At 41.0% G+C, this 12,277-nt stretch overlaps 2 protein-coding genes across 5 annotated transcripts in view; one reads left to right on the top strand and one right to left on the bottom strand.

The window, feature by feature from the left end:
- The window catches only part of LOC148540684 (uncharacterized), a 46,961-nt gene that overhangs the window by 5,359 nt on the left and 29,325 nt on the right, over positions 1-12,277 (top strand). For 2 of the 4 annotated variants that reach the window (XM_088482880.1, XM_088482883.1), the window contains exons 2-3: positions 1,558-1,706; positions 7,780-7,813. The exons of 1 other annotated variant lie outside the window; for it this stretch is intronic. In XM_088482880.1, the coding sequence (XP_088339006.1) occupies positions 1,558-1,706; positions 7,780-7,813 (183 nt within the window). The remainder of the gene's footprint in view (positions 1-1,557; positions 1,707-7,779; positions 7,814-12,277) is intronic. One more of the 4 variants, XR_015880236.1, reaches the window with a different exon arrangement.
- Positions 1,578-10,340, bottom strand: HRH3 (histamine receptor H3). Its single transcript, XM_088482873.1, has 3 exons — positions 9,757-10,340; positions 9,253-9,419; positions 1,578-3,172 (listed from the first exon to the last, which is right to left on the bottom strand). Exons 1-3 carry the CDS (start codon positions 9,998-10,000, stop codon positions 2,282-2,284), a joined length of 1,302 nt encoding a protein of 433 aa, XP_088338999.1. The 5' UTR covers positions 10,001-10,340; the 3' UTR covers positions 1,578-2,281.

Here is a 12,277-nt window from a genome sequence, read left to right on the forward strand (position 1 = left end):
GTAACGGGGGATAGGGGGGGGGTTAGGTTTAGGTACCGGGGAGGGGGGAGATTAGGGTTATGCACTAGGGAGGCGGAGGTTAGACTTGGGCACTAAGGAGGGAGGGTTAGCTTAAGGCATGGGTCTTCAACCTTTGGCCCTCCAGCTGCTGTGGAACTACAGATCCCAGGATGCCCTGCCACAGTTTTAGCATGCTGTTATATCAAAAAGGTGGCAGTGCATGCTGGGATGTGTAGTTCCACAGCAGCTGGAGGGCCAAGGTTGAAGACCCCTGGGTTAAGGCATCAGGGAAGAGGAGGTTAGGATTAGGCGCTAAGGGGGGAGGTTAGTGTTAGGCATTGGTGGAGGTAGGTTTAGGGGTGAAGGTTATTGTTAGCTTACTTACGTAGAGGGGTCAGGATTCTGACTGTTTTGAATTTGCTGTCGGTATTCTAACCGGCAGCATCCCGACGACCGGGTTCCCATACCCAACCCGTTATTATTGGGTATCATAGTTTATAGCAGAGAATTTTCTGATAAATTGCTGCATTGGGGAGAGGTTAGGGAAGGGCCATGTGCAGGGGCTGTTGGGACGAAGGTAAATTGGGTCGACTAAATGTGGAATGAAGCTGAAAAGTTGTTAGTATTGTTCAACAGGTGTATGAACGTCTAGCATAGGTGAGGTATGTCATAACATGATCACAGTAGATTAGATAGAAAGTTAATATTTTTACTTTAATATCTTTGACAACAGCTTGTGTATTATAATATATTCATTGAAGGTCTGACTGTGATAACCTGATTATAGATAATTGGTTACAGTATAGTACCAAAATCATACAAATATCTTGCTGATTTATAAGTGGATAATGCTCTTATCAACACTTCCACATCATGGTGTATGTGAAAGGGCCTGATTCAAAGATGAACACAATGCATATATTTTATGCAGTTGGATTTTGTTGCTACACATGCATCAACCAATGTGTGTGGTGCCATTTGTAAAGCTGTACGAAAACGCTAACACTTGAGAAGAGGTTTGCAATCCCTGGGCGTATCGGTGTAGACTGAGCGGTGACTAGAGGGGACCAAAATAAGTCAAATTTTTGATCATCAGTAAAATATAGCACTGCTAAATGAAATGTGACAGGCACAGCAATTTTTTTGGTACAAAAGCTCATGGTTTTAAAATGACCCCGTTGTGCTATCATCCCGTCACCGCATTGATGTGGTGGAAAGAGTTAAGCTGTTTCAGTCAGCAAACAGTATATTTATGCAGTCACTAAAACATTGTTCTTACTAATGTCCTCAATTGCATTAAGAACCTAATTCAATTACTGGCATTTTATTACATTTACAGAATCTTCTGTACACTTGGAATGTGCAGAGAACAGCCCCATTGCCTTATTTTGAAGGTTGTCACAATCTCATTACTAACATTTACTTATATAGCGCCAACATATCCTGGTGCGCTTAACAGTTGCACCTTGATGTGTTTTTTGAACATGGTAATATATATTGTATGGAGCTGCAGATAGTCACTTTTAGTGTAAGAATATATCTTTTATTGTTTTATAGACAGTTAAAACAAACACATCACAAGAGATTCCAGTTGTTTAACTGCTTACCGAGATGTGTCCTCCTGACACTCACATGCACAAACATGACGCTCAGAACTTTCAACGTGAAACAACATGGAGAATCGTCAAAGCCTTTTGTGGACTCAGGTAGGCAGTTCTGTGCAGATGTATACTAAGACTGGGAGCTAAAATTATATAGGGGTTGATTTAGTTAAACTGATGATTTTATTTAAACAGACCAATAAAGGTTTTGCTTTTGTCTAAGGAGGTAGATCTTGAACCAACACGTTAGCAGAGGGTCTGATCTTCGGATATTATTGACTAATGTACTTGCAGGAAGCCAGTTTAATTCCAAATTCAGGAATTAAGTCCGGAAGGCAAACAGAAATTATTTTTTCATTTATAAGATACAAATAGAAAAGTTCTCTATATCGAGAGCAGATGACACCACAAGTAACAACAATGGAACAAGACATTCCTTACACTGTAACATTGAAGGACATTTCCAAGCTTAATCAATTACTACAAAGGTTCATGATAGTTTCTCCTTAACTGATTGACTTCAACCAATGTTATGGATTCAGCCCTCTGAATCTTGAATAATTAATCAAAACCTACCTCCTCCATAATATAATCCCATTTCCTTTGATGTCACTTTACATTAGATTGCTTTTTCATAATTTCCTCACTTTAGGAAGGTGATATGTGTTTCCTGGGTTCACTCATTTCCAACAATGTTGGAATTTGCTAGGCGGCTTTATTTTCAGTTTTTGTGGACACAAAATCTTCTTGAATGCCCTCTTAAAGCTGTGGTGGCAGAGTGGATACAAAATGGGGTTCACGGCTGAGTTTATCCACAGCAGCCAAAATGAGACCTCATACCAGTACTCTGGTATACAGTGCCCCCTACAGGCCGCCCTTATAATCATGAGTAATGTGTATGGAGCCCAGCATAGCCCAAATACACAGACAATTACTGCTAAAGACTTTGCTATTTTTTTGTCTCTTGATAACCTGAAGCGTTGAGCTATTCCTTGAGAGACCATCCTCATACGTTTCTCCAGGGATGGGGTGGAACCAGACTCCGTAAAGCTTCTTCTGGGTTTCCCTAGCACAGTCACTGAGCTCCCATTTAAAGAGGCTCTTTTAACTCTCTTAACTCTTTCCAGGATCTCAGCCTCTGATGATTTGAAGGTGGCTTTCTCGGTATCTCCTGCTTTTGACACTTTATGTGTTGATTTCCAACATTTCATAGAGTTAGATCTGACTGGTTCTGCTATTGCCTTGGGACTGTCGATGGTGGTTTGGCTGTGAACATCTTGCAAAAGGTCCAGCCTGGCCCTTGTCCTCTTCTGAATGTTTAGGTAGATACAGACATTGAAGAAAGTAACACTGATGAATGGTGTAAAGAATTCTATGGTGGAAGCTGTGATCAGGAAGTACCAGTTGTAGAAGAACTCAGCAAAGCATTCTCCTTCAGGGATGATGGTTTTGCCTGCAATATACTCCCATGTAATTATGGCTGGTCCATAAAGCAGGAAGGCCAGAAGCCAAACCATGGACATTTTTAGCACTGCAAGTCTGCTGTTAGTCTGCTGCGCCCTGTAGCTCACCTGAAAGGAACAGACATAGTACTATATTTAATGTATAGCACATGAATGTTTTATTTACGTTAAACAATGACTTTTGTTGGCAAATGTCAACAGCAACAGCATAAATCATCCTAGTCATTATTAAAGATGTACAGGTTGAGTCTCCCATATCCAAATATTCCGAAATACGGAATAATTTTGGCATGACTGAGATAATGAAACCTTTGATTTTTGATGGTTCAATGTACACAAACTTTGTCTAAGGCACAAATTATTAAAAATATTGTATACAATTACCTTCAGGCTGTGTGTATAAGGTGTATATGAAACATAAATTAATTTTCATGTATGTACACAAACTTTGCTTGAGCCACAAAATTATTGAAAATATTGTATAAAATGACCTGCAGGCTGTGTGTACAAGGTGTGTATATAACACATAAATGCATTCTGTGTGTATATTGGGGTCCTATTCCCAAGATATTTCATTATAGTATGCAATTCCAAAATACGGAATATTCCGTTATCCAAAATACCCCTGGTCCCAAGCATTTTGGATATGGGAGACTCAACCTGTATATATTTTTTTATACATTACTTACACAATACTTAGCATTTTCAGTAAATATCATTAGTCTTTTTGCTCCATCTAACACGTAAATTAATATAATATGTAACCAAAATGGGTAGGTTTTTAGAAGTGGAGATGTTGCCCATATTCTAGCTATTATCTTCTAGAGCAGCAGTGGCCAACTTGTGGCTCTTGAGCCACATGCGGCTCTTTCATTGTTCTGATGTGGCTCCCCTGACTGACATTGACTGCCTCCTCTGATAGGCGTGCAGCTGTTCAGAGGAGGCTCGTCCTTTGTAGCAGCAGTCTGCTCCACTCCGGAGGCATGTGGTGATGTCACACTGCAAACAGGAGATTGAGCTCGGCTTGTGACTAATCCTGCAGCCACGAGGAGGACGCGGTCGCAGACTCCGGAGCCTACCTACGTGACACACTTCACTTGCAACAGGGTAAGAGCGCTTTTTTTCTTTTCTTTTTTGTCACTATTTGTGATGTGGGGGGGCTGGAGTGGCCCATGGAGTGGGAGGATGTGTGGGGGAAGGTGGTTGGACTGGAGTGGCCGAGGGAAAAAGGGTGGGGGGGCTGGAGTGGCACATGAGGGTCTGCTGGAGTAACATATGGGTGGTTGGATTGATACATGAGGGACTGCTAAAGTGACACATGGGGGGTTGCTGGAGTGACACATGGAGGCAGGGCCGGCTACAGGGCTAATAGCGCCCTCTGCCAGCCGAGTGCCCTGCGCTACCTATCGCACGTGTCTAAAATTGAGGGAGTGGCCTAATTGCCATAGGCCATGCCTCCTTATGTGCCGTTATCTGAGGGGCATGCCCGCATGGCACGCCTCCAAATAACGTCAGGCTGGGGGAGCCTCACTAGCTGGGCTTCCCCCAGCCCTGTCACGGCACTGAATGGATGCCGCGCACAGCATCCATACAGACTCCGGGGTCCCCAACTTCCCCGACTTGACCACCCGCGGGGCATCTTCGGTCAACGGGTGGAACGGGAAGGGCCCATCGGGATGCTGGGGAAGGGTGCACCCTCTATGGGTGGCACCCCTGTTCGACCGCTTAGGTCAAACACCCCTAGAGCCGACCCTGCATGGAGAGGCTGCTGGAGTGACAAATGGGGGGCTGAAGTGACACATGATAGGGACTGGAGTGACAATAGGTGGGGTTGGATTGTATTATGTGAATCTTTTTTTTTTTTTCAATAAATTTTATGTGTATGTGGCTTTTCAGTGTATTTTATGTGGATCTGGCTTGTTTCAGTGTATTTTATGTGGATGTGGCTTCTTCAATGTATTATTTGTGTATGTGGGTTTTCCAGTGTATTTTATGTGGATCTGTGTTTTTTCAATGTTTTTTAAATTGTTCTGGCTTTTTCTTTTCCTTTAATAGTTACCTCTGCGGTGATTGTGTGCATGCGCTTTTACATGCTCCTACAAATCTCATACCAGGGTCATGGCCTAGCTGGCCACGCCCCTTATTGCATGTGCGCCTTCGGCGTGCACATGATCTCGGCTCTTTGATATACCTACAGATATATTTGGGCTCTTTGCCCCTGACTGGGGTTCTTTGGTATCCCTGTTCTAGAAGGTGCTAGTAAAATGTTAAGTAGAATCTGATTGGTTGCTATGGGCAACATCTCCATTGCTAAAAACTCACACATTAGTAAATATACCCCTATGTGTATGTTTTCACAACCCAATCTGCATTTGAAAATGATAATGTTGATGGAGATTACCTGACCTCTATCACTCATCTGCGGTGGCCGGGTCACTTAGATTATCCGATGCTGCGTTATACAATGCAGCTCGGATGAGTAACGCATTTAGGAGGCGTGATGCCTCCTTCTGTATTACCGTAATTGCAAGGACAGAATTGCAAAGCTGCTTGCTTGCAGCTTTGCAATTCCGTCCTAAGCTGAATCCGGCCCACAGACTCTTAATTGCTCACATTGGAGGCCATAGTCAGATGGAAAATCTGCACCTACCATATGGCTGGTGCAAGTCTCCATGGTGTAACCGATGGTTGCATCTAAAGATGCACCAAGCTGTATTACAGCATTTATAGATGTTCAAAGTGGGCGCCTTAGTCCTTGCACATTCAGATGCACGCTTGTACACCAGGAGAAAGGCTTTTACTAGCATTAGCATATAGTTGCAAATGAGACTACGGCAAATGATGCGAAAGCAGTCTCAGCAGTGTGGAACTCAGAATCAGCACCTACCTCTCATTAGTTGAATTGTGCTAAGTGAATAATAGTTGCTATCTGATTAGTTGCCATTGACTATCTAATCCATAACCTAAAATGTTACTCTTGTACAATGAAGTTACCTCTATAGCTACAACAACCACTAAACGCAATCAGGAATTCCTGATTTTAGTAAGAAAATATACATTCAACTTGATTTGTTTTTGTTTTTTTACCAAGTAACAAAATAATATTCTCCTGGTTTGTGATCATGAAATGTGATTCCCAGCTCAGAATCAAGCGAAATCATTATTGAATCACACTCACATTCATCAGCACAATAAGAATTAATGAGCAAACTTTATACCCAGATTTGCCATCGCAGGGATTATCAAGTTTAAAGTTTGTATGCCTAGAAATATAATAACGCATGTAATTGGTCTGTTCTTTTACTTTGCAGTATGTTCTTTCATGCATGGAGAAGAATTCTTGCAATTTAAAGAGAGATTCTAGAACGTATGCTTTATAATTTACTAGGGATCCAGCAGACTGACATTCGTCCTAAAAGCCATGTTGGCTCATTTAAATAGCTCCTATTAGCATGTGTTAGATATGCAGACTTAGCAGGGGTGCACTTAGCTCTTGTTTGTTCAATTTCAAAGTGTTTAAGGGGGTGTTCTATCGTCATATTACTTTAATTTACATGCGTGTGTACAGTATGCCCTCCTGCAAGTATGTCTAAATAATTAGATTTTTCTTTCTAGATTCCTTTTATGGATTGTAGCTATGTATTTATATAATTTTTTTTCAGACGATGTCTAGTGTGTACCGACCTCGTTAGCGATGGCACCCGGCGGGGAGCCGGCAACGGCAAGTGTGTAAACATTTGCCGATGCCGGCAGCGAAGAAGTGATGGCAGGGCCATGCTGCACTCGATTGCCATGTTCGAGAAAATTAAAAATCCAAATACAAAGCAAGTGTAGTATCCAACTAGATAAAACCTAGTCAAAGTGTTAATTCCTTAGCATTGGTGACTCCAGTGGTGGGACTGCAGCATAGTCCAATATTCAAATAGAGGAGCCACACCAACTGTCATCCCAAATACTTCCAAACATCACTGGCAGTTGGTGTGGCTCCCCTATTTGAATATTGGGCTGCGCTGCAGCCCCACCACTGGAGTCGCCACTCCACCCAGACAATAAACTTTCAGTCCCACAGAACTTGGGACATGTTGCTTTGTCACCCAATCACCTCGGTCGAGAGAAAACATTTTACCACTTTTCACCCCCTTAGGGGTTGAATATCGAAAATTCCCTGCATAGTGGGTGCTTACGTCGTGGAAGGAAAATACTCTTTGAAATGCATGTTTCTAGATCCTTGGGTTTGCGATGAGCGTTGATGAGTCAGTCAGTCAATGAAGAAGGTCTGGCCCTTCTATAATAAGTCACTGTGTGGCTTAGCTTTCCATCTGGAAGCCAAAGGATAGCAATTTTAAATTAAACGGGATACAAAGATGCATGGTGGTGTAATTATTCTGGTTTGCTGGCCTTTCTGTGCATTTCATTTAACGCACAGAAATCCAATAAAGTTTCCCTGGATGTTATGGATTACCTGCAGCAATGCAGTTTTGATCACTACTCTGTCTGACATTGACCCCCTTCCGCTGGAGAATATATAACTAGAATAAAGCATCCCTAACTCATTCCATACAGAAATGCAAATACCTAGGATCTGAACAGCTATATACAGTATACTGTAGAAGTCTATTTCCTGGCACTAAGAGCTAGATATTAGCGAAAACACGCACTGGAATTAAAGTCTCTCTCTCTCTCTCCTCGTTTCTCTCTCTCTCTCCCTCCTTTAGACTCAGACATGCAAGGGCCTATGTTTAAAAACAGGTAAGGTTTTCTATTTTTTTTAATCTCTAAAACAATACTTATTGATCTCAGCCCTGTTAAGATCTTGCACATGGGCAGTAAAACCCTGTGCCATAAATATCTGTAATGAACAGAAGCTGGCACACTCCTATATGACTATTCACATAGACATAAACCTACTTATATTCTAGTTACAGTATATTCACAAACACACACACATTACGCTTACCTTCCCGCAAGGTAATATACTGTGACATACGTCTCGCATGACGAGTGTGGATGCACAGAACAGACAAGTATAGTGAATAGCTTCAGAACAGTTTTCTCCTTGATCTAGAGCTAGACACACATGTCTGATTATTTGTTGGGATTTATAAATTTGATGAGCCACTGCAGCTCTCTCTGTTTCCCTGACAGTTTTCCCACCAGAATGCATGGGATCCCTTACAGGCCACACACACAGAAGACAAATTGCATAGATCTAGGATGAATGGCCAGATTGTCATGGTTCTCCATTTTAGCCACATGTAGATTGTAGTGCTGCTCTGACTGTACAGTCTGATCAAATCCAATCATTTTGAATTATTATTGTGTAGTTTGAGGTACACAAGTAACACAGTTTTGGGACAATTTGATCAGAATGACAGAATTTCCTGAGAAATCTGTGTGTCCAGTTCAGTTTTATCAAAACTACCAAACTGCCAGATTAAATCTCATTGTCCAGTTCAATTTCCCTAGTATTATATGTTCCATACAAAATGTTTCATTCACTGACGCACTTTCAGAACAATCACGTTGTTATTGCTTCCAGATGGGAAGGTTCAGACTTTATTTTATTAGGCAAGGTTGCTTTTTCACAGTAATCAATGTTAATTATGTACAGAGTAAACTGCAAAGGATTCTGCCACTTCACAAACTACAGCATTACCAGTGCAGAAAGAAACAGTGTGTATTTATAATGCATTGGTTAGTACATATTGGAGAACGTATCTCTGGGATCAATCTATAGGACCACAAAATGCAGGGTCTTCTCACCAGATCATGTTTGCTGCTCACTACCCAGTTGCACTAAGCATTTTCTTGTTATATAAGTTACACTATAAGGGTTTTTCCCCTTTTCATAAATTCATGGTGCTGCAGGGGTTACAGACTAGTCAGATTCTGTTACTTGAAAGTAATGCTGCAAATCCAGTTTTGTTAATGGAATACCAATGATTAATGAACCTATTTAATCTCAACATAATATGGCAATATGCAATATTCAGATAGAGAAGGAGTTAACTGCAGACGATGGCAGGAACTAGGAATACATGCGTTAATCTAATATTTAGCATTATTTATACTTGCTGTATTGTAGTTCCTGTAGTGTCATTTGCATTAAAATACCTATATTTGCAACAAAAGGAGCTGCTGGAAGTGTTCGTATATTCGCAAATGCAATCCTGGTATATGGTACTCACAGCTCTGGTCACCGAGATAAATCTGTCGTAGCTGATGAGAACAATATTAAACACTGATGAGGTGCACAGTAAATAGTCAAGAACCAGCCACAGTTTGCAAACACTTCTGCCGAAGCTCCATCTTCCTGTCAGCACATAAGGCACATAGAGAGGGATGCACAGTGCTCCTGTAATAAGTAAACAGAAAAAACCTATTACTGGGTTTGGCAGAGCATGCAGTGCCTGGTACAAGAGAGAGAGAGATCGGTATCCAGAACAGCAACTTTAACATATAGTAAATGCTGATATCTGAATCATGTACTCTATATGAAAGTCATGTCTCTCAAAATCCTTTATGTTCTGGCTTCCACTTGACATTTATTGCTGTGGTTAGGCTCAGTTCTGGAGACTGCAGATTAGAATACTGAATGACTTCATGTTTCTTTTTCCTGTACAGTTTTTAAAACAGTCCCCATATATCACATTAATACATTGAGACAATGAATAAGAAGATTGATACTTTACCTACTAGAAAGTCAGAGATGGCCAGATTTAACAGAAAGAAGTTATTCTGTGTCCTCAGGCTAGAGTCCACCACAAAAGCCAGCATGACCAGTGCATTGCCCAGTACAGTGGTTACTATCAAGACTCCCATAAGTACAGCCAGGAACACTGTCCAAGAGAAGGCAAAGTTGCCCGGTAAGCTGGTTCCTCCTCCTTGGCTCTTCGAGGAGTCATTGAGATGCCAAGTCTGCTGGGTGCTGGCCATTTCAGCACCACAGCTCTGCCTGTCTGTAGGTTGAGAGCATAGCAGCAGGTGATGTGGTCAACAGGTTGCTCATTCTAAGCCCCTGACTACGGATGAAGGATACTGTAAATGCTGGTATGAAAATAGGCTGGTTTATTATCCAGAGGCATTTGCCTTCTCATGGTCAATTTCCAGTCAACTTTGCAATATGTAGAAGGACACAACTCTTGTTTCCAGTGCATATGAGTGTGTAGTTATTATCTGTCTCGGCACATCTGCTTCTTTCTCCATCTGAATCTCTTTCCCACTTCAGGAATAAAGATACACTACCTCCCAACATTTCTAGTGCTGAACTGCACCTCCTCCCATCCACCCCCAACCAAAGAGCCTCAGACACAATTCACACACTCCACAGCCTTTCCGAGAGAGGAGCTCAGATGTAAATATCAGACACAATCAGCTGGAAATCAGCTTTGGAAAAATCTTTTAACTCCATCCTCACTGAGTGATTATATCAATATTTGTGACGCTGTTGTGGATTATTCTTGAATAGAAATCTGTTGTCATCTCTAGGAGGAATTTAAGCTTTAATTGTAATCATACTAGTACTGTGAATTGAATTATAGTATTATTTGTATGTTATCTAGTCTATTTGTAGGTGTAGTTCTAAATGATGTCTGTATGTTGCGATATTATATATGTATGATGACTGTACAAAATCACCCCCCGTCCCCCGTCCATAGCACTCTCTTGGAGACTTATTAACATAACAATTACACTGCGATTTTGGAGCTAATATTCAATTTGTTTTAATGAGGAAAACAGGCTAGCTCTTGTAAAAGGTCCTGTCCTTTTCTTATCAGATATACATCATCATACTTCATCTTTCATTAGGTGTGATATTATCTTTCTATCTTGGATACTTGCACATTGATCTTCCAACCATATCTGCCTTTGTGATACTCAGACTGTCATCAGTTTACAGGGACATTGGTGCCGAATTATATTAAAATGTTGTATTGTTTGTATAAAGCTGTACAATAATAATCAGGCAGGGGGATCACACACACACACACACACACACACACACACACACACACACACACACACACACACACACACACACACACACACACACACACACACACACACACACACACACACACACACACACACACACACCTTGTAAATTTAGGATTCAGTACATGATGCTTACAAATACAATAAAGATTTCGATTTTGTGCTGCAGAACCCTGATTTTGTCCTGTGATTTTTGTGAGTTGAGCGCTCAGTTATTGCATTCAGGAATTAAAATGACAGATTTTATCATTGTAACTCTCTCTTCTCCACTGTAATATGCAAATTATGATTCAGCATAATCTTTTGCAAATGCCTCGCCGGTCACTCTTCCAAAGGTCTCATATCTGCTATCTATAGCACCCTTCTCCCCATTACTGATGCAAAGAGGGATCCATTTGATTTGGGAGTGCAGTTAGAAATGAGGAATGAGCTGACTTTTTCAATGGTGTTGCTAAATTGTCTATTAACGTCTCCATTAAAGAAAACAATTACAAACTGCTTTAGTGCTGATGCTATGTCCCCACTTGTCTCCACAGTATCTACCTTGACAAACTGGTGCACAAGCTGATGTGCAGGGAAGTTCAACTTCTACACTGTACTAGAAAAATAACAGTGTTATTTTTTTACATAAAAAATACGGAAATTATGATTTCCGTATTTTTCTGTAACTCTCCTATTCAGCAATGAGATAATGGAGAAGATAATGCAATTATCTTCTCCATTGATTCCCATCTCGCTGAATACCGCACTGTAGGGATCAGCCATTGATTTCTACAGTGCTTTAACGCTTTTTGCTATTCAGCAATGCAAAAAGTGTTAAATCACTCGATAAATATTTCCTTTATATAACGCCAATTCAGAATGGCGTTATATGAGGAAAATACTTACATTTCCCGAAACTGCAGGGACAGAGGGAAATTTTCCCATAAGTCCCTGCAGTATATTGAAAGTCCGTCCAGTCTCCGTCCTTGCTGCACGGTGATCGGCAGCAGGTAAATCCACCTAGAACCTTTTAAACCTCCCGAAACTGATTGATATGTGTACACAGGCTTTATACTAGACTGTATACATGTATATTTATGTGCGATTATATTTAACATTTATATATCAATGTTAAATTTAAAAGCACATAAATATATACATGTATACAGGCTAGTATAAAGCCTGTATACACATATCAATCAGTTTTGGTAGGCTGGAGCTGTACTTACCCGTTGG

Source organism: Taudactylus pleione, unplaced genomic scaffold (assembly GCF_031769625.1).
Source record: "Taudactylus pleione unplaced genomic scaffold, aTauple2 ptg000018l, whole genome shotgun sequence".
Lineage (NCBI taxonomy): Eukaryota > Metazoa > Chordata > Amphibia > Anura > Myobatrachidae > Taudactylus > Taudactylus pleione.